This window comes from Vidua macroura, chromosome 7 (assembly GCF_024509145.1).
Source record: "Vidua macroura isolate BioBank_ID:100142 chromosome 7, ASM2450914v1, whole genome shotgun sequence".
Lineage (NCBI taxonomy): Eukaryota > Metazoa > Chordata > Aves > Passeriformes > Viduidae > Vidua > Vidua macroura.
In genome coordinates, this window is record NC_071577.1 from 13,501,484 (window position 1) to 13,520,125 (window position 18,642).

At 39.9% G+C, this 18,642-nt stretch overlaps 1 protein-coding gene and 1 long non-coding RNA gene across 2 annotated transcripts in view; both read left to right on the forward strand.

The window, feature by feature from the left end:
* The first annotated feature begins 20 nt into the window (after window positions 1–20).
* MAIP1 (matrix AAA peptidase interacting protein 1) lies at window positions 21–7,115 on the forward strand. The gene is made up of 5 exons (XM_053982136.1): window positions 21–347; window positions 2,280–2,351; window positions 4,131–4,257; window positions 5,252–5,402; window positions 6,697–7,115. Exons 1-5 carry the CDS (start codon window positions 36–38, stop codon window positions 6,773–6,775), a joined length of 741 nt encoding a protein of 246 aa, XP_053838111.1. The 5' UTR covers window positions 21–35; the 3' UTR covers window positions 6,776–7,115.
* A 9,468-nt stretch (window positions 7,116–16,583) lies between these two features.
* Window positions 16,584–18,642, forward strand: part of LOC128810174 (uncharacterized) — a 31,749-nt gene continuing 29,690 nt past the window's right edge. The window contains exon 1 of the long non-coding RNA XR_008437966.1: window positions 16,584–16,633. This is a non-coding gene — a long non-coding RNA (uncharacterized LOC128810174). The remainder of the gene's footprint in view (window positions 16,634–18,642) is intronic.

The window sequence follows — 18,642 nt, forward strand, 5'->3', positions numbered from 1 at the left end:
TTGCGGCGGACAGGGCGGGGCCGGGCCGGGCCATCATGGCGCTGCGCTGCGCGGCCCCGGGCCGTGTCCGCTGGCTGGCGCGGGCGCTGGCGGGCTCTGCCCGGCTCCTGCCGCCGGCCGCAGCTGCACCGGGCCCGCCGGGCCCCGCCCGGACCCGTCCGCCCCAGCTCAGCGCTCGGTTCGCCAGCAGCGCCGGATCTGGGACCGAGGGCCCTCAGCGGCGTGTCATGGTAGTGAGAATCACCAGCCCCTTCGCCTGGCTCCGTACCCGTTTCTACTACCTGCTCATCCGCCTCTACTTCGACCAGGAATTCAGCATCGAGGAGTTCACGCGGGGAGCCAAGCAGGTGAGCGGGCCTGCGGCCTCGAGGCGAGGAGAGCGGCCGGCCTGAGGGGGAACGTCCTGCTGCCCCTCCCCGGGGGCTGCCGATGCTTGTGGTTATTTTCATGGAATTATAGAACCGTTTAGGCTGGAGAAGACTTTGGAGATAGTCACAGAGTCACAGAACAGGTGAGGTAGGAATGGGCCACAGTGGGTCATCTGCTCCATCCTGCTCCAGCAAGGTCTGGTCTCCTAGAGCACATGCCACTGGATCGTGTCCAGACGGGTCTAGGATATCTGCAGTGAGGGAGACTCCACAACCTCTGGGCAATCTGCTCCAGCGTTGGTCACACTCACAGTAAAGAAGTCTTTTCTTATGTTCAGGCATCAGTTTCTGCCCTTGCAGAAACGCTTGTCCTCTTGTCCTGTTCCCTCTTGTCCTGTTGGCACCACCGAGCAGAACCTGGTCCATACTTGTGGCAGTCCTCCTCTTTAAATATTTATACACTTCCATGAGCTCTCTCTCAGCCATGTCTTCTTGAGGCTCAACAAGTCCCATAAGCTTTTCCTGTAGGAGAGATGCTCCAGTCCCTCAGTCCTTGCTGCTGGACCCACTCCAGGAGCTCCGTGTCTGTGTTGTACATTGAGTCCAATGTGTCACCAAACACTTCATCAACCAGCTTCTGGCATCAGTGCCATGTTCAGTCTTTTCTTAAGCACCTCCAGGGATGACAACTCCACCACCTCCCTGGGCAGCTCATTTCAATGTTTGACAGCCCTTTTCATGAAGAAATTCCTCCTGATGTTATTATGTGTGGACATCATAGCATGAATGTGCTCCTATAAAATACATGGAGTTCTCCACTGCTGGCTCCAAGCACCACACTTCTAGGCAAATTATATAAGTAGTGCTGTGCTTTCCTTCAGGAATTTCTTGTTTTCCCAGATTCCACAATTGAAGTGAACCGGTTAAGCCATCCCCCAAAGTAGCATGAAGGAAGGTGCTTCCAAATGTTACAGAGACTTTAGGAAGAAGTGTATCTCTTCTTAGCAGGTTTTCCTGAAATGATCAAGCTTAGACAGGCATAGAGATGGTATATATATATTTATTTCTCCAAATTTATGAGCCCAGTAAGCTTTGTCAATAGAATGTGTCAGAGAGATAAGTATCTCAAAGCTAGTCGTATATAGAGTTGTCTGTTGGGAAACTTTTTATTATTATGTTTACTTTTAACAAAAAAAAAAAAACAGCTCAAAGCATCACATCAGGAGACAGAATGTTAAAATGATTAGGATCAATTGAAGAGAGGAAAAAACCCACAACCTAACAACAAATAATATGACACATGCAGAACCACCTGTTTTACCTTGGCCTGTTTTTCTGAGGTTTTGTTTGTTTGTTTTTACTTGGTGTAGAGTCCTAAATACACTGTCCTTCACAAGTGCACTGCTTGAATATGTAGAGGCACAGTTGTATGTAAACATGCCTGCAAAAATGAGGGAGAGAGTTGAGCTTCTTGAAGTCTAGAGACTAAACCAGATTTCTAAAGAAAGTTTGTAAATTGCAGCATCAGTTTTGGCTGAAGCAAGAAGAGTTGGAAAAGAGGGCAGGGGAACAAAATATCTACAGGGAAAGACACACTGAATTATCAAACTGAGTAAAAGCAACATACAAAATACTGCAAAGTTTTTTTTTTCTTTTGTAAACTATGAATTCACCTATTGGAAGCTTTGATGTTTTAAATAAGAGATTGAAAAGAAATCATATGTTTTTATCAATTCTTGAAATCACTCTTGTAATGCTGGAGAGATTACATTTCAATGGTGATACCCTCTGCAAATATTGAAATCTTAAATCATGGAATATTTGGGTAGCTTGTCATATACTTATGGATTTGTCTGAAAAATAAGCCAACGTGTTCATGTGTGGCTTTTTGTTTCTGTTTTATTTTGGTAGGCCTTTTCTGTTGTTTCAAAGCTGCTGTCTCAGCGTAAACTTGACCTGCTGGAAGAACTTGTATCAGCAGAGGTAAATGCTTTCCATCTCCTATTCTAGCAGTTGATTGTCTGTTAAAAAGTAACATGGATGCATTCAGCCTGTCATAATCTATGAGTTGCCAGTTGGTTTAATTTGGGAAAAACAGCATAATGCGACATAAGGTGGGCAATTTCTTGTCCTACAGCTTTTTTATGTTTAATTTCAAGGCATAAAACTTAATTTGAAGTTACTGTATTTAAAACAAAATAAAATATATTTTGGCTGTTGAACATAAGGACCAAAGGCCAGAAAGATTGCTGATGTACCAGGAAGGATGGAAAGGCAGCAGGCTCGGGATGGCAGGTGGAATTGTGTGTCTCTAGGTGTAGGCAGGTGGCTGAAGCTGACTCAGTCTGTGCATCAGAATTCATGTGAAGAAAGAAACTGGTTTTGTGCTCATCCCTGCTGCACTGATACATTCCTACCCCAATCAGATCATACAGCTGATTATAGCTGGTTTTGGCTGGAACGCCTCAGTCTTGTGTCATGTTCTCAGGGATATGACTGACCTGGTTAAACATCAGTGCTGTGTTTTCTGTGTTTTTATGAATTTTTAATTGCTGAAGTTGTCTTGGCCTTCCCAGGGCATGGAGGTAACAGATGCATCAGAGTCAAGTGGAGGAGACACTCCAGGTCTCTGCCTTGTTACAGGATGTCAGCATGGCCTGTCCTATTGCCACCTATGCCTTTGCAGCAAAAACTCTGGTGCTGTTCTAGTGCATCCCCTCTGAACAGTCTTGCCTCCTCTCTCTGAACAGAGATAGCAATAAACGTGAGTTTGTTTCTTGCAGTTGTTCTGAAAGGGCATCTCCTCTACTTCCTCTTGAAAGAACTTGCTCTGGTCACTGTAAATTTTTCAGGTTTACATTGATGCAGAGATTTCATGTGAGCCAAGGATGTAGTAGATGAGGCTGTGATCCCACACTACTTTGTCATTTTTTTGGCCAGTGAATTTTGTACCTGCAAAATGTACTAGAAACCAATGTCTCCTTATGAAGATTGCCTCTTGCTTCCATGTAACCTCTGCATTTGTTTGTTGTTCAAAAATAGTAGATCAAGTTAGGGTAAAAAATGAGTATTAGTTAAAAATAAGTTCTTTAGTTTCATCCTTTCTTGTGACTTGACTTTCTCATGTGGTGTTTGGGATGCTACCTCTGCAGTTTTTGCACCCCACCATTTTCTACTTAACACAGCTGTGTGGATCATAGGACACTTAGATAATATGGATGTGTGTCATAAGGACATTAATTACCAGGGGAACAATTTTCAGTCAATTCTGATTTGCAAGTATTTAAACTTTTTCTAAATGGAGTGTGGATCACAAAATGGCAAAGATAAACTCATTGGTAATTAAACTGATTTTCAAAGAAATTTGTGAGAGATGGCTAAAAGATACTGAATCAAAAGCTTAGGAACCTGCACATAGAGAGAATTCAGCAGTGAGAAGGCAGAGTGTGATTGTGGGAGCAAGCTCCACCGGGCTGTTCTGGGCTGATATGGCTTGTGTTGCTGCTGATGTTTTGACAGTACCTTTTCTAAACATTCTTTAAGATACTTGGTTTTCATTTGTTTTGAGCAGTAAGGACCTTCTTCAATATTGCTGAATTAGGGTTTAGGAATGCCCAAACTTCCTAGTGCTTTTTCACTTTAGCTGTTACATGTGTTAGACAAATGTTTTAGCAATACAGCTCATTTTATTGACTGCAGTAGAAATAGATTGTTACTTAAATTTCCTAATGAAAAACTAAGTGACAGTTTTTCTGAATTTAGGTACTTCAGGTGCTGAAGGAAAAGATTTCTTTGCTCCCTGACAGCCACAGGGATGCTTTAGCAGCTGACATTGATGCAATCATGTACACAACAGAAGGAGATGTTCGCATTTACTATGATGATGATGGTATGTTTAGAATCCTAAAACATTTCAGCAATGAGCAGTCTTATTTCCTGGGTTTGCTACTAAACACACATTTTCTATGCAGATGTGGTTTTGAGTACTGCTTCTCATTCCTTGTTTCTCAGTTTGTAATTCTTCCATATAAAATTTCTTGATTTCCTTTTAAACTAGAGACAGACATTATTGTTAATACATCATGGTACTGTTTTGACTTCTCTTTGGGTTTTGCTTATTCCTCTTCTTTTGTACAGAATTCTATGTTATTAGTCCTCAGCAATGTGAAACCACTCAAAAACAATTATTCTAATATATGCTAAAAGCTGTTTGCTTCAACAATGAAAATGCATCTTACAAGAATAGTGAAGGCTGGTAATGAAGTAAATTTTGCTGGTTTATACTTTCTGTCATGAAATACACTTTGTTCCAGGACTCCTTGATTGGTTTGGGGTTTTTTTTTTAAGCTAGTGCTGAGCTCAAGCAAGTTTTTCTTTTGAACAGAGCATTGTGTGCTCTGTTCACTGTCAGACACAGTGGAGATGATATGTGGGTCTAACCCTGGGTCTTCAGTTGAGCATTTCAAGTTGTCAGACCCAGTAAGCATTTTTCCTGGTTTGGGAAATATGAATCTTTTTTTTCTCCTCTTAGATTGCTCCCATGTTTGAACTACTCTGCAGCATTTGTTGTATCAGTAGTTAGCTTTGGAATTCGTGAGAACCAACTTTTTTTATACAGTTTCATTATATACACTGTCACACCACGCTCATGATAAAACACATATTTTTTTACAAAGTGTATTTTTATTACTGCTAGACAGCATGAGTATGGCATAAAATAGCTTTATCACTCATTATTCTATCCTATGTTCTTTATGGATGAAGTCAGCTGTCCTTCCAGGGTCTCACTAGAATATATGCTAGGTAGCAAATAGGAGTGTTTGACCAATGAGAAACATGAGATCTAACTTAGATCTAACTAAGTTTTGATTTATTTCCAACAGGAAGAAAGTTTGTTAGCATCCTGATGTGCTTCTGGTATCTAAATGGTGCTAATCTACCTGACGAAGTACCAGGTGAAGCCAAAGTCTTCCAGATTGTGTTTGGAGATGAAAACACAAAAGAAAAGAAACATCTTTTAACAGCAAACTATGAGTAAGACTGTTTGTCCCTTTCTTTTCTCATGTCCATGAGGTACCTGTGGGGTAGGCAGTTCTGCAAGCACTCTCACTGTGCCACTGCAGAACCCAGTGTTTTTAATTTACCTTGATTCTAATCTAAGTTAATTCTCATCCTGCTTTCCAGTTTTGATTTTAGGGCCAAATTTTTAAAATACCCCTAACGTCATAATGTTATTTCCTTGCTTCTGTGTTGGTATTAATGGGAACTCTTCCTCTGTAAGGAAGAATAGTATTTGGAGCACTGAATGAGGTTTCTGATCCTCAAAGCACTCATTAGGAAGATGGATTTTCATAGGAATGCTTATAAATAATGTCTGTGTTGGTGTACTGATGTCAGAGCAGTGCAAAAAATATCTACACAGTTGGCACAATGTATTGAAAATAAGATTCTCAGAAGCTGGAAGAAGTGAGGATTTTTGTGTGATAAATGTGGTATGATCAAGGATTTCTACACCCACATTTGAAATGGAAAATATGGAGTCTAGGTGATGAGGAGCTCTGAAACAAAGGTAACACTCATGAGTAGACCAGTACTTCCTGTCTGGATAGATTGTTGTGGATCCATCCCTTAGCTGAATTCAGCCTCATCCTTAGAGTTGGAAGCTTCTAAGGTTCCATTAACCTTGAGAGCCTTCCTTTAAAGCCTAAATATCTTCCCAATCCCACTTTGCAGGAGTGGATTTGTGCATGATTGAAAATCAGTAATATTATACTGCTCTTGTCCATGTCATGCAGATTATTTGAGAACATGAGAATTCAGCTTGAAGCTCAGACTTGTCTTTAGATAGGGGAGACTCAGTCCTACTGTTAACTTGATCTTTGATGTAGTTCTGAAAAGACATTACCTTTTAAACTACACTTCAGGAAAGAGGAAAAATTTCAAGTAAAATATGGAGCACATGATTTCCCTTCACTTACCATCCCATTGAATAAAACCCTTTTATTTACAGCTCAAGATCTTCTATAAAGCTTTATTCATATTTCTGCTGTGAAAACTGAGTGTTTTCTTGATATCAGAGTCTTTACAGTTGCTGCTTGATCCTGTCTGTGGGATCTGAACCAAAATACTCTGAAGTCAGTGCATTCTGTTTCTTACTATGGAAATAACTTTTATCTTCCGTTTGGGGAATAAGCATTAAAAGTTTAAGTTGCTTTTACAGCAATAAGTTTGAAGTAAAATATTTCTTCATGATTCTGTGTCGTATTAGTAGCTCCTTAAGGTCAACTAAATCTTAAAAACTCTTCACTTATTATCTTTCCTTTTTCAGGTTCCAAAGGGAGTTTACAGAAGGAGCAAAACCAGACTGGACTATTACACGGATTGAACATCCAAGGCTATTAGAATAAATGCCTTCTTACAGCCTTTTTATGTACCACTGTAATTGTTTTGATGTAACAAATACCAGGCTTTTTTGGGTCTTTTTTTCCCTTCCTGCCCTTTCCTCCAAAAGAGGGATGAATTTTCTATGTATGATTTCCATAAATTCTTTCTGAAGCTTGCACTGTGCTGCAGTGTTACAGCAAAGCCTTTTCCCTGGAACAGGCTGGTAGAAATTTAATTGGTTCCAGTGATGATCCAAGGCGTTTAGACAGCACAGTTTCATTCAGGCAGGTGCAATGGATATGTCAATTTCTTACATTCTGATGAGAAATGGTACTATTTGAAAATAAACAACACTTAAATGAGTGATGGCCCTTCTGAGTTACTTTCTTGTGTTTCTTTTTTTTTCCCTAGGGACTGTACAATATATAACTGAATAATATGCAAGATGAAATAGAGGTAGATGGACTTCTTAGCTTGTCTAGCCTCAGCAGTTCATTTTGAGGTAATCTTGCTTTTGAATACATTTGAGGTTAAGAAAGAGCTGCTATCAGTATTTGCTACAGGATTGGAGAAAGAAAAAGCTTTTAGCATTGCACTGGGAAAATGGCTCAAACAGATATATGTGTTTTGGAAAAGAAAAAAAAACCTCATTCCTTTTAATTCAGTAATATATAGGCAATTCCAAGTTTACAGAATTATGGAAGAAAAATCAGTTGAAAACATGAATTTAAAAGAGGACCTGACAGTGAAGTTAAATGAAGTCCTCTGTTTGAAATATGTGTTAAAGAAATGATCAAATCCTTACAATTAGATGTTGCAACTGAACAACTTCCTTATTGTCACTTGATCTCTGGTTTCTGGAACATGAGAATCCTGGTGTAAGTAGCTGGAGGCTTTTCTATGCAGATCAACAGGAGATCATAACAGGTGTCTTCATCCCCTATATCATCTTCAAATATAAAGCCAACTGTCTACCAAGGCATGTTGTAGACATTAGTGCACTGTTTTGAAAGTGTTAAGTGTAATTACTGTGATTCATAGTAATTGTAATTGAAGGTATAAATTAAATTTTCCATAGTTCAGCTCTTTTGATCCAATGACTTAATGAGAGGAACATCTAAAGCTTATCAACTAGTTGATAACACACTCTGCTGCAAAAGATGTGATTGGAAATGTACATACACCATTTTATTCTTTTGAAGTTGTTTGTCATGTGGGTTGGAGCCAAAGGGGCAGCAGTTAGAAGTTTGGGTTTTTTTTTTTCCCCACTTCTGGTCTTCAATTAAAAACTTACCCGGACACGGCAAATCTCCAACAGACACAGAACTACACATGGATTTATTGCACCATAAATAAATCAGACAGGCATATAAATTACTAAGCTTGCTGTACTGGAAAATGGCATTCTCCCACACTGAATAAAACTGGTGTAATTAAACTGGATTTATAGACTCATACTGGCTTCAAAAGAAAAAACCACCCCACCCCAGAAAAATTCTCACAAACCAGCCCCAAACCCAACTTTTGATGGACAAATGTGGAAGGTTTGACTCATTTTACCTGCCATCCATAAATTCTCTGTCATAAATCTGATCATCATAGCAATTAATCAGACTGAAGTGATGGCCACTGAAGGGCATTTGTCATTTTATGGCATCCACATTTTCACTTGTGGAAATACTTTCTTCTGTGTCATTTGTTCAAACAAAACAAGAACTTCTGGTTTTTATGTTGCTATCCAAAAGTAGCAATAAGAAACTATTTTAGTTCCTTCAAGCTAGTTCCTAGTGAATATATTTCTCTGTGCTATTGAGGTTGCCAGAAATTCTTATGGCAAAAAGGATGAGTAAATGGTTCATTTTACTTCATCTCAAATATGGGGAGAATATTATCTTGTAATTTGGGGATTTCCAGTGCTGCCACTCAAATACCTTTCTCTAAAAATCCTAATGCTAACTTAAGTGTTACAGAATGTGAAAAAAAGAGCTAAAGGAAGTGTCTTACTAAAAACATCTTCCTGATTTGGGAATAATGATGCCCAATGGGTAACAGTAGAGCAGTGTGGGGATCTCTGTGTCATAGCTTGCTATTGCTCCCAGTTTCCCTTGCTGATCAGTCTCAGACATCACCTTGGAAATGACAGTGTGTAAGGATATGGGTGTGCTTAATTTCCCTTCCATTTCCTTGCCTGGTGTCCATTTCTGTTGCCTAATGCCTGGGGACAAGTACAATTTTAACTATGGTGTGCAGCCAATAAATTCCCATTACAAATGTTGGCAGTTTTAGCCTACAAATGTTTCCATTCAGACTCCATTAATTCTTGAAAACAATGTTACTAGGTTTGGTAGTGATTTTGGGGGTAAAATTCGTATCTATTAGCAACACTGACATGTCTGGTTCATTTTACACAGAGCAGTGAGATGACATTGTGTCTGGATTACAACAGGATACAGATTCAAAATTCCACACTCTTCTCCCCTCAGCAACATCCTGGTTCTTTAGGTCCACGTGGATTTGGGAAGCCTTAATTTTTCATTTGTTTATCCAAAACTGTGATCATATTTAATAATTCCTGACAGGTGCCTGGCACAATTTCGATACATGTGCCTAAATCTTGACAAGCACTGATTAAATATGGCCAACAAGCCTCCCATTAATTCACACACCCCACTCACCAGTAGATGGCCTTGGTCACAAAGCTATTGTGGCTGGAAAGTAACTGATATTAATGAGAGTGTAAGTAGGGTAAAGGATAAAATGGTAGAAGCATTAAGTGCTATTTAAATAATTTAGATTTGTCTTACTAAAAAGTCTTTATATTTTTGCTGGCTTTCATCATGAGTCAACGATAGTGTCTTGTGTTCTCTCTGCAGTGCCTGCCCATTTTAAAGTGGCAATTTCTCTGCATTCTTAATGTGGGAAAGGTGTGCTGTACATGTGAATTCACACAGGCATCTCTGTGTCTGACAGTAGCAAAGCTAAGTTTTAATGTTCACATTTTCAAATCTGTTTATCATGTTGATTGTGATTCCTTTCCCTGCTGTCCCAGCATTGTCTCATTACTTCAAGGGACACATTCAACTTTCTCCAGTTTTTAAGGCATGTTCAAGCTTGACCTTATCATAACTTCAGGTTATATTTACTTAATTGTTTTGAGGTCTTATGTCTGGAAATCTGTTTAGTAGTAAAAGTCATACTGTTTATCACAGTAGTTATCATACTCCTTCAAAACTTCACAGCTCCCCTGCTTTTTTTTTGTTTGTTGTATGGTTAAGCTTGATTTCTGCCCCACGTGCCCTATTGGCTGCAGGTGGGGGCTTTGAGATTCCTCACAGGCTGTAGTCACAGCTTACAGGAGATGGGATACAAGAGTGTGTAGTGCTTTTAGTTTCATTTCTCCCTCGTACATGGGTGTGCTAGCTGATCTCTAGGCACTGGACCACATGCAGACACAGGAAGAGGTATTTAGCTGTTAAAAAAGCAAGCATTGCCTACACAGCTGTGCCTTTGTTCTTCTAAGGGAAAAGCACCTGGGGCAAATGCTGTTGCACAGTGAGTACTGACTACCCTAAGTCATAGGAGTTCCCCTCCTTGTCTTTTACCTTCATTTTCCATTGCTGCTGTGCCAGCCTTTTGTATTTTTATAGTATTGCCATAGGATAGAAGTTGGGTAAGTCACTGTGAACTTGTACAGCACTGTTGAAAACACTTCCTTAATCACAGTGCTTCTCTTAACATGTATTTTTTCTGATTTCAGTGGTGTGTGCTTTTCCTAATATAAAGTTCTCCTATTGAAGTAGTTCAGGGGAAACTGTTCTGCATTTTAATGAGAGCAGAATGCAACTTCTTAGCTGCCTTTGAAGTTACTCCACCAGAAATAGAGGGAAGCTAAAGTTAGACATGCTGTATTTTCTTGTGTGCCATTTCATCCCTCCTCTGCTGTCACAGAACAAGGAACTCTTCATAGTGAGCTCGGTACTGTAGTGCCAAGAGGCACTATGAGGGAAGGGAGCAGGACAGCAGAGAGAAGTGCAGAGGAGGTGGCATTTCACCAAGGATTCAGTCCTTTGCCTTAAGGACATGGGCTATTTGGAAACAAGTGCTGTCTTAAATGTTCCTCTAAATTATATTTTGCAGTTGATAGTAACCTTTTGCATAAAAGGCTCTGCTTGTGTATGGGAAAGAAGTCTGACTTTTCAAGATTAGAGATAAGGTAGTAGTTGCAGAGTTGAGTTTGCAGAGATTTCCTAGTCTGACTGGGGAGCTGTGGGAGAAGCTACCCAGGTAAAGGTGGGGTATATCAGAGCAACTAAAGTTATGCTAGTTAGCAGCTGGCACATCCCTAGAAATCGGAGTGAAAAAGGAGAGGGGCAGGGAAATGCCTTAGTAATTCCTCTCTTCTGAGCTTTCTGGAACTATTTGGCAGGTGCAGCAGCTGTAAGGTCAGTGCCATTTGCCAAGCCTGGAAGTGGTGCAATTTAAGTGGGTACCTTGTTCCAGCCTGTGGGCTGTCCCAGTGTTGGGTTCTGTGCTCGCTTTTGGTATTAATGCTGTTTGAGGACCTTCACATTGCTCATCTGCACTACAGCCAGACAAGGTCATTACTTGTAATGTTATTTCTTTGTAATGTGTATTTCATTGCATAAACTGAGAATATATTAATATAAATTATTCTTTGCATAATATTTTTAAAAATACTTTCAAATGGAACAGGATTGACAGATTGCAATATAAAGTTTGATAGACAGATTGCAAACAAGCTAGTGAAAGTGAATTTTTGTAGTCCAGAGCTCATGTCATGCATGCCATTGACCATTGACTAGGTGAACATCTAATCACTACTGGTGTGATTGGGATAAAAATTGTCATGAAGAGGTCATTGGAATCTGATTGAAATCTCGTATTCTGAATTTTCAAAGTACATATATTATTAATGTTTGTAATCAGCATAGTGAAGTATTTTGTCCTTTTTAATTATCAATGGGGTCACTGTCACTTAGGCCTACCTCAGGCTCAGCTCCCTATAACAGAACCTTCTGAGCTGTTAGCCTGTTTCCTACATTTTTGTCATTAGTGTCATTAAGTCACTTTTTTTTTTCCTGGGGTAAGATATTTTTCATAGGGTAGAACAATAGAGAGGTTGCTGATCCTCTGGGTGCAGTGTGCCTTGCTTGTTGGTGTAGGAATCCTGTCTGGTCTTCTGCTGAGATGTGCTCTTGGAAGGTATCATTGCTGCTGTTGTGAAGCAGTCTCTGCCTATGAAAGCACTGTGCAAACCCAGTGGTGTGAGAATTAAACTGTGTGATTTCCATCTTGCCATAAGGTTCCAACCCTCCATCTGAGAAGGTAATAAGGCATTTGTACCAGTACTTGTAAAGATGGCTTGAATTGTAAACTTACTTTGTATATACTTAAAAGTTTCAGAAGGAAATCTACAGATCAGATGTTAAGTCTGAATTTGTATCAGCTGCATTAAGACAGTAATTATAATAAAATCTTAGCATAATTTCTGCTGTGAGTAAGGGAGGGCTTTTGCCTTTGTTCATGTTGTTCTGTGGTGGTTTTTGTTTGTATTTTGTTTTTTATTCTCTCCTAAACACCAGCAGTTAGTCAAGGCTAGGGAAAGTGTTAATTATGTACGACATAGCATAGACATCTAAGGGAAAATTAGATTTTTACATACTGCATGTTCTACTTTAAGATTCTGTGTTAGAAAGAAGTGGGGAAAGAATGCCAAATTGGTAACATTGACTGACTTTCTCTGCAGTGGAGGCAGTTGTTTCCTGATGGAATCACTTGCATATGGTTTTGCCCAGTTTTCTGCCAGTGCAGTTTGTGCGGCAGGGTCTCCTGCAGTGTACAATTTAATCTCTTGTTTTCTTTTCACTGAAGTGTATGGGTTTCAGCAGGGCTAGCTGGGTGAAAGTTAGTGCCTGCATTATACTGGAGATCTGCTTAAGTGATCTAATGGTTCCTCCTGGCAAAGTCTGTGAAATTATAATAGCAGAAATAGAGAGAGGAAGGGGATCAAAGGTGGGTGGTAATGCAGGATTCATATAAAAGGGAAGCTCTATGTATTCTATCTCTAGAGCAGAAGCTGAAGCAGCCCTGAAATGAAAGTAGGTTTAGAAAACCTGATAAAAATAAATTGTGAGAAGGTTGGTGTTCTTACTGGAGTTTGTTCTCTCAGATAAAAGGCTAGAGAACTCCCTCGTACCTGAGGCAAGGAGAATTTCTTTTAGGATTCTGGGGTGGTGTCCTAGGTATCAGGAAGAAGCAAATTATAGAGGATTTACAGTGACTTGCCTCAGGTGTGAGAAAGGTCTTTGGAGCACTTTATAAAATGAAGACATATGTGCTGAAATCTTCACTCGCAAAAAACAGGGATTACTTCTCTCCAGCAGTAGTCACTGCCTTCTCATGAGACTGTCTGATACATTTGGTCTGCAGTCAAATGGCCTTTGTGACTTTATTTACTGTCACACAATCCTCTTCTTTCCTTGCACATCTAGCAGTGGATATTTGAGATGAGCTGCTGACACTCATTCACAGATGCACTAATCCCATTGCAGTCTCAGAATCAGTTGATTGTCTTTTCTCAAAAATCTCAGTATTTCTAACAGCCTAACCAGAGCTGAGCATGCTGCTGCAGATGAGCCCACAGTATTATCCAGTGTGTTGGAATAGTTTCCTCTAATTTCATATTTAAGAATTCTCAAATTTAGTTTGCAGGATCTTGTTTCTTCTGTTAAGCATAGTAGCAGAGTACTTCAGATTTCTCCCCAGCTTTATTTCTGACCCTGTGTGTGACCAGTAGGGATTTCTTTCCTTGTTTAACTGGGGTTCTTTTGTCCAGTCACACATTACCACCATAGATTTGTTCTCCCCTTGTTTTTAATCTTGTGCATTCCTACTCTTTTTACTATATTCAGCATACTCTCCTTTCTTTCTTGTCCCTTTTGCTTCTTTATGGTGCATTAAGTGATTATTTCTTTCATCTTGTGCCCAGAAATAAGATAAAATCTGTGTTTCAAAGATTATGCCCAAAGCTACTTAAAAAAAGATTTGGTGATTCAGACATTCAAAAAATGGCAGAGAAAGGCCAGCTCTAGTTTCCTGTACTCAGATTTTCATGAGTTCTTATCTTGCTGCCTGTCTGCATGTCTCTGCTAGGACAGGCAGAGCTGTGTCACTTGAAGTAAAGGCCTGTCTAGATGCCAGTGATTCTGAAAATTGGCCAGTGTACCATGTCACAGTTGTGTATCCCCTCCTGCACTGATCTCTAGTCATATTCTTCATATGTGAATTGATACCCCAACTCTCAATACAGTTAATTTGATACGTAAAATTTCTGTGTCCATTCAAGCACTAATCCAGCCAATTGTTTGAGCACAAAAGACCTAATTGTTTGCTTTAGCTTTCCTGCTGCTTTACTAAAACAGTGACCCTTTTACTTATATTTACATGATCTTTACTTTTTTGCTTAAATTTTTCTTGAACTTTCACTAGACATTTACTTTAAAAACCCTCCTAGTACCATTTGAGTGTAGAATGAGCTACAAAGCAAAGAGGATTTTAAAAGGATTCATTTAGATACATAGTGTTGCCTGCTTGCTTCATAGCTGGTTTGCTGGGCTTTGTGGTTTGGAAGAGCTGTTGTGGGGGAGTTTTGAATTGCTTTCTCTTCTAATTTCATGTTTGCATTCACAACAGGCTGCCTGTTTTAGTAGTCTTTTATATTTCTCCCCAGTGGACTATATTTCCTGTTTTCTTTGTGAACATCACCATATGTAATTGCTTTACCATTCTTGCTTTCTTCCTGAATGATTTGGGAACTATTTTGAAGCCTTTATCCAGATATACATCCCTCTCCCAAGTGTATGAGCTCTCTTACGTTCTCAGGTTAGTCCTGAACAAGACTGTTTTGAAATATGCACTTTCACATATTTTGGGGTTTTTTTGCCCACCTTTCTGTTGCGTTTCTCGACAGCACTATTGCAGTGTCTGTGCTGATGCTACAGCTGTTTGGAACACACAGGTATCTGAGGGAAGTGGCTTTATGCTGTCACTTCAGTTATTCTTTAACTGGTAGTCCTGATAATTGATGAAGACCACATCTAAATATATGGTCTTTGTGGATTTGCTTGTGTATTGGTTTTTATGCTTTGGTTTGGGTTTGCTAGTTATGATTTTTTTCTTCTTTTTTTTCCAAATGCAGCATCCAACATAATGTTTCATAAAGTAAATAACTGAATAAACGTATGACTTCTGTCATCAGAGCCTTAAATGCCTGAGGTGCTTCCTGTTTCATATTCACAGGGCTGAAGTTGCACATAATTAAAATCCTGTCATTTCAGCATGAATTATTTTATTGAATCGTATTTTATTCACATGCCTTTTCTCTTTCAAGGTTCTCTGGTATGCACCAAACACTTGCACATTAGTCGTACAGTCTGCTGTAGCAGCTTAACTTGGATTAATTTCTTATGCTTGTTAGTTTGTGAAACAGCTCTGGTTTTGAGTTTTAGCTTCTGTGTTTTCCATGCTTCACTTTCTCCTCTTCTGTTTTTGTTTTTCCCCCTAGAAATTGTCTAGAAAGATTGTCTTTTCAGTAGATACTTGTATGTCTGGTCCTAAATGCAGATCAAAAATCCTAAAAAGAATACACTGTATGTGTTAGGGGATTAAATGTAGCATGGTTGCTATAATTTACTTGAATAGCTTTCTGTTATTCACATCCTGTTATTCTCAGTGCCATATTTCATCCTAATACTCTTAACGGCAATTTCTACCAACGCAAACAAGCAAAACCAAATAAACGTGGAAGAAAAGTCACTTTGGAAATGTAGAAATACTGTCCTTGGTCAGAGAGCGCTGATGAGAGATAGGGATTTGTTTTGTTTTGTCTTCCCGGGAAAAGCAGACTGCTGCCTGGAGTTTCTTCAGGCACTGTGCAAGCTACTGCACAGTTAAGATTATCCTGGGATGGGTCTGCCAGAATTCTTAATCCATGGACTGTAGAGCTGTATGTGGGCATCCTTAGGCAGTTTTTAAAATAAAAGGTGCCAAAATAAGTCCCTATGGGGCATAAGGCATAAACACTTCAGAGGGGTCAAAAAGCACATGTGACATGGTGGCACAGTAATCCTGGTGTTTAAAGTATTGTTTCAATTTTGCTCATCTTCCTCATGCTTAGTTCTTGGATGTAATTGTAATGAGAACAATTGTCCTTTTTGCTTGCTTCACAGCTTGATGTTCTTCTGATTGTGACTGTTTAACCAGATCACAGAGAGTGGTTTAACAGTGCATCTCATGCATTAACTCTAGAGTATTTGCAGTGAGGATATGGTACAGACACCTAACATATATATCACCCCTAAAAAGGTGTTGCTTTCATGCAGAAATGTTTATGTATGTCTGCCCTGTAAGCCAACCATGGTAACTGGTCTTTCTAAACCACTGAGAAATGAAAAACCAGTTTTGTGTGCAACTTTCAGAGCATTTTATAATGTTCATTTACAGATGGAAATGGGGCTGGGTGGAGGAGTTCTTGGGTATATCCAGGTTCACTTGCTGAAGTCAATGGGAGAATACAGTTCTCCAGTCTCAGGCTAATACAGTTTCTGTGGGGTCAGTGCCTCCCTGCCAGTATTTGCGCTTTTAAAGTGTGCATTTTGCTTGTTTGAGGCCTGAGAACTCTGTTTCCAAAAGCCTCAATACCTAAAGTTTTGCAGTAACTTCAGCAATGCAGCTGCCTAATACCATTCACTGAAGACAACTCATGTAAAAAAATCATGACTCAAGACTTCTTATAAATGACTCTTTGATTTCAGTGTGCTTCAGAATATTCTGCAATTCACTGATGAGCCTGGGCACTCAAGGTAAAGTGCTGCTGCATGTACTAGCCCCAGTGCTACCAAATATTTCATAGAAGTACCATGGATGACAGTTTCACTCTTGCTTTTAAGTTCTGTGAATTTCTAGGAATTTGTTGTTTGTGCAGAGTTCAGCTTTTTGATTGTTTGGGTTTTTAAAATCAAAATTATGACCACAGCGCTTGTCACATTGCAGACTTTATAGTTCCAGTTTTAGATTCCTTTTATAAATCTGAGCCTCAGTTTCCCAGTTTGATAAGTTTTCTTAAGTACTGCTAGGAACATGTTTTTGAGCCTTACTGTCCATGTGGCTTTTGTCTCGGAGCAGGAGCAATGATTTTCCTCTTTTCTCTGAGTGCAGTCCAAACCCCAGCTTTGCATGAAACCTGGCCTGTTCTACCCTATCGTGGTCTTGGAGCAGTAAAATAGTCTCTCTGGTGTTCTGTGGGGACAGAACTCTGCCTGGAGCAGAGCTGTATCTACAGCACAGAGCAGCTGTATCCTGCTTTCCTCAGCGCAGCAGAGCTCTCTGAGCCAGCCCTCTCCATGAACCAAGCTGTCCAGTGTTTGTATTTCAAATACTACCCTGACCTATACACTAGACTAAAGCTTCCTGTTCTAATATTGATTTAAGACTTAAGTATCAGTGGCTTGTTTTTTTACATTATCATTCTCTTTCTTATTTACCAGTTCCCTGGGGTATGCAGAGAGCCATAGTCAGGCCTTCCTAGCAGCCAGGATGAGAGGAGGGGAAAAGCACATGAAGGACGTTTATGAAAAGAGGCAGAGCTTGAATTGCCATGCAACTCACAGAGTATTTTGGTTCAGCAATCAAATTGTGTACTGTACTATTTGCCAAAAAAAGAAGAATCACAGCACTCATTCTCTTGAAAGCTCTCTCCTGCAGGAATTTGTTAGCTTACTTTAAGTTTCATATTATTTAAAAGCTCTGACCCAGACTTCTCATTAACTGTTCCCAAAGCACTAGAAAAGGAAAGTAGAAGGACTTCCTGCTTCATGTATCTGGTTAACAGCTGTGCCTCTTAGAGGAAGGAGAAAATAGCCAGTAGTGATAAAAGCTCACCCTGCTCGCCCTCATGGGGAGCACTGCTGCAGTGTGAGCTGCCTCTCCCCAGGATCCTCACGTAGCAGCACTCACTACAGTGCTCCCAAGTGCAGCTTGCTGAAAACACTTTTATTGTGGGCAAAGAAAGGTTTACTCATCCTCCTTGCCCCACCATTGGCTGCATATTCCTTCTATTACTTCTTTGTTGTTTTTAATTTTTAAAAAACTGCTAGGCTGGGCTTCAAGAGAAGTACAAATGCTCAGAGGTTATTGGGTTCTTTGCTCAGATATTGCCCTGGCTCATCAGTTGTTAGTGTTGTGAAAGTGTGAGAAACCAGTTTTATTGCATCTCTGCGTGTGATCAGCAGTACTGGGTTGCCTTCTTTCAGCAGCAGCTCTCCTTGTGGAGCCTGTCTCTGCAGTTGAACCAGTGTTTAGGCAGCCTCCTGTCCCCAGATGAGTCTTGTTACATCAGACCATCACCTGCATAGCTGCTGGCATCCTGAAATCACATATTCATCTTCCCCCATCATTTTTTGTGGTTGTTCTGATCCAGTGTTCCTGAATACAAACAGTAAAAAAGACAGCAGTGGCTTAATATTTGTTAAATGAATTAAACTCTGAGATTGGACTGCTTTTGGTTTGTTTTATTCTGACTTTCTGAGCTTATATGTTCATTAAAGGCACATTTTGGAAAGCTTTTCTCTGTGATATTGAAGACAAGGATATTGAAGGAAGGTGTCTTCCAGTGTCACCAAGACTGTCCTTAGTTCATATGTTTGTAGGAAATCAGGATTTAAGATCCATGTGAGGTGTGATGAGAATCCCAGGAGCTGATAGCAGGGTGTACTTGTTGTTTGCAGATGGGGACAATACACAAGCATGAGCTGGCTGACCAGCCCTGCCTGTGCAAACCAAAAAAACATCCTCAGATCTTTCCATCTGAGCA

Excerpts from the sequence above, each read along its gene's own strand:
- MAIP1 (XM_053982136.1), top strand. The coding sequence starts at position 36 with ATGGCGCTGCGCTGCGCGGCCCCGGGCCGTGTCCGCTGGCTGGCGCGG. Across the intron at positions 4,258-5,251 it reads CATTTACTATGATGATGATG|GAAGAAAGTTTGTTAGCATC; the intron begins GTATGTTTAGAA and ends TATTTCCAACAG. Across the intron at positions 5,403-6,696 it reads CTTTTAACAGCAAACTATGA|GTTCCAAAGGGAGTTTACAG; the intron begins GTAAGACTGTTT and ends TTCCTTTTTCAG.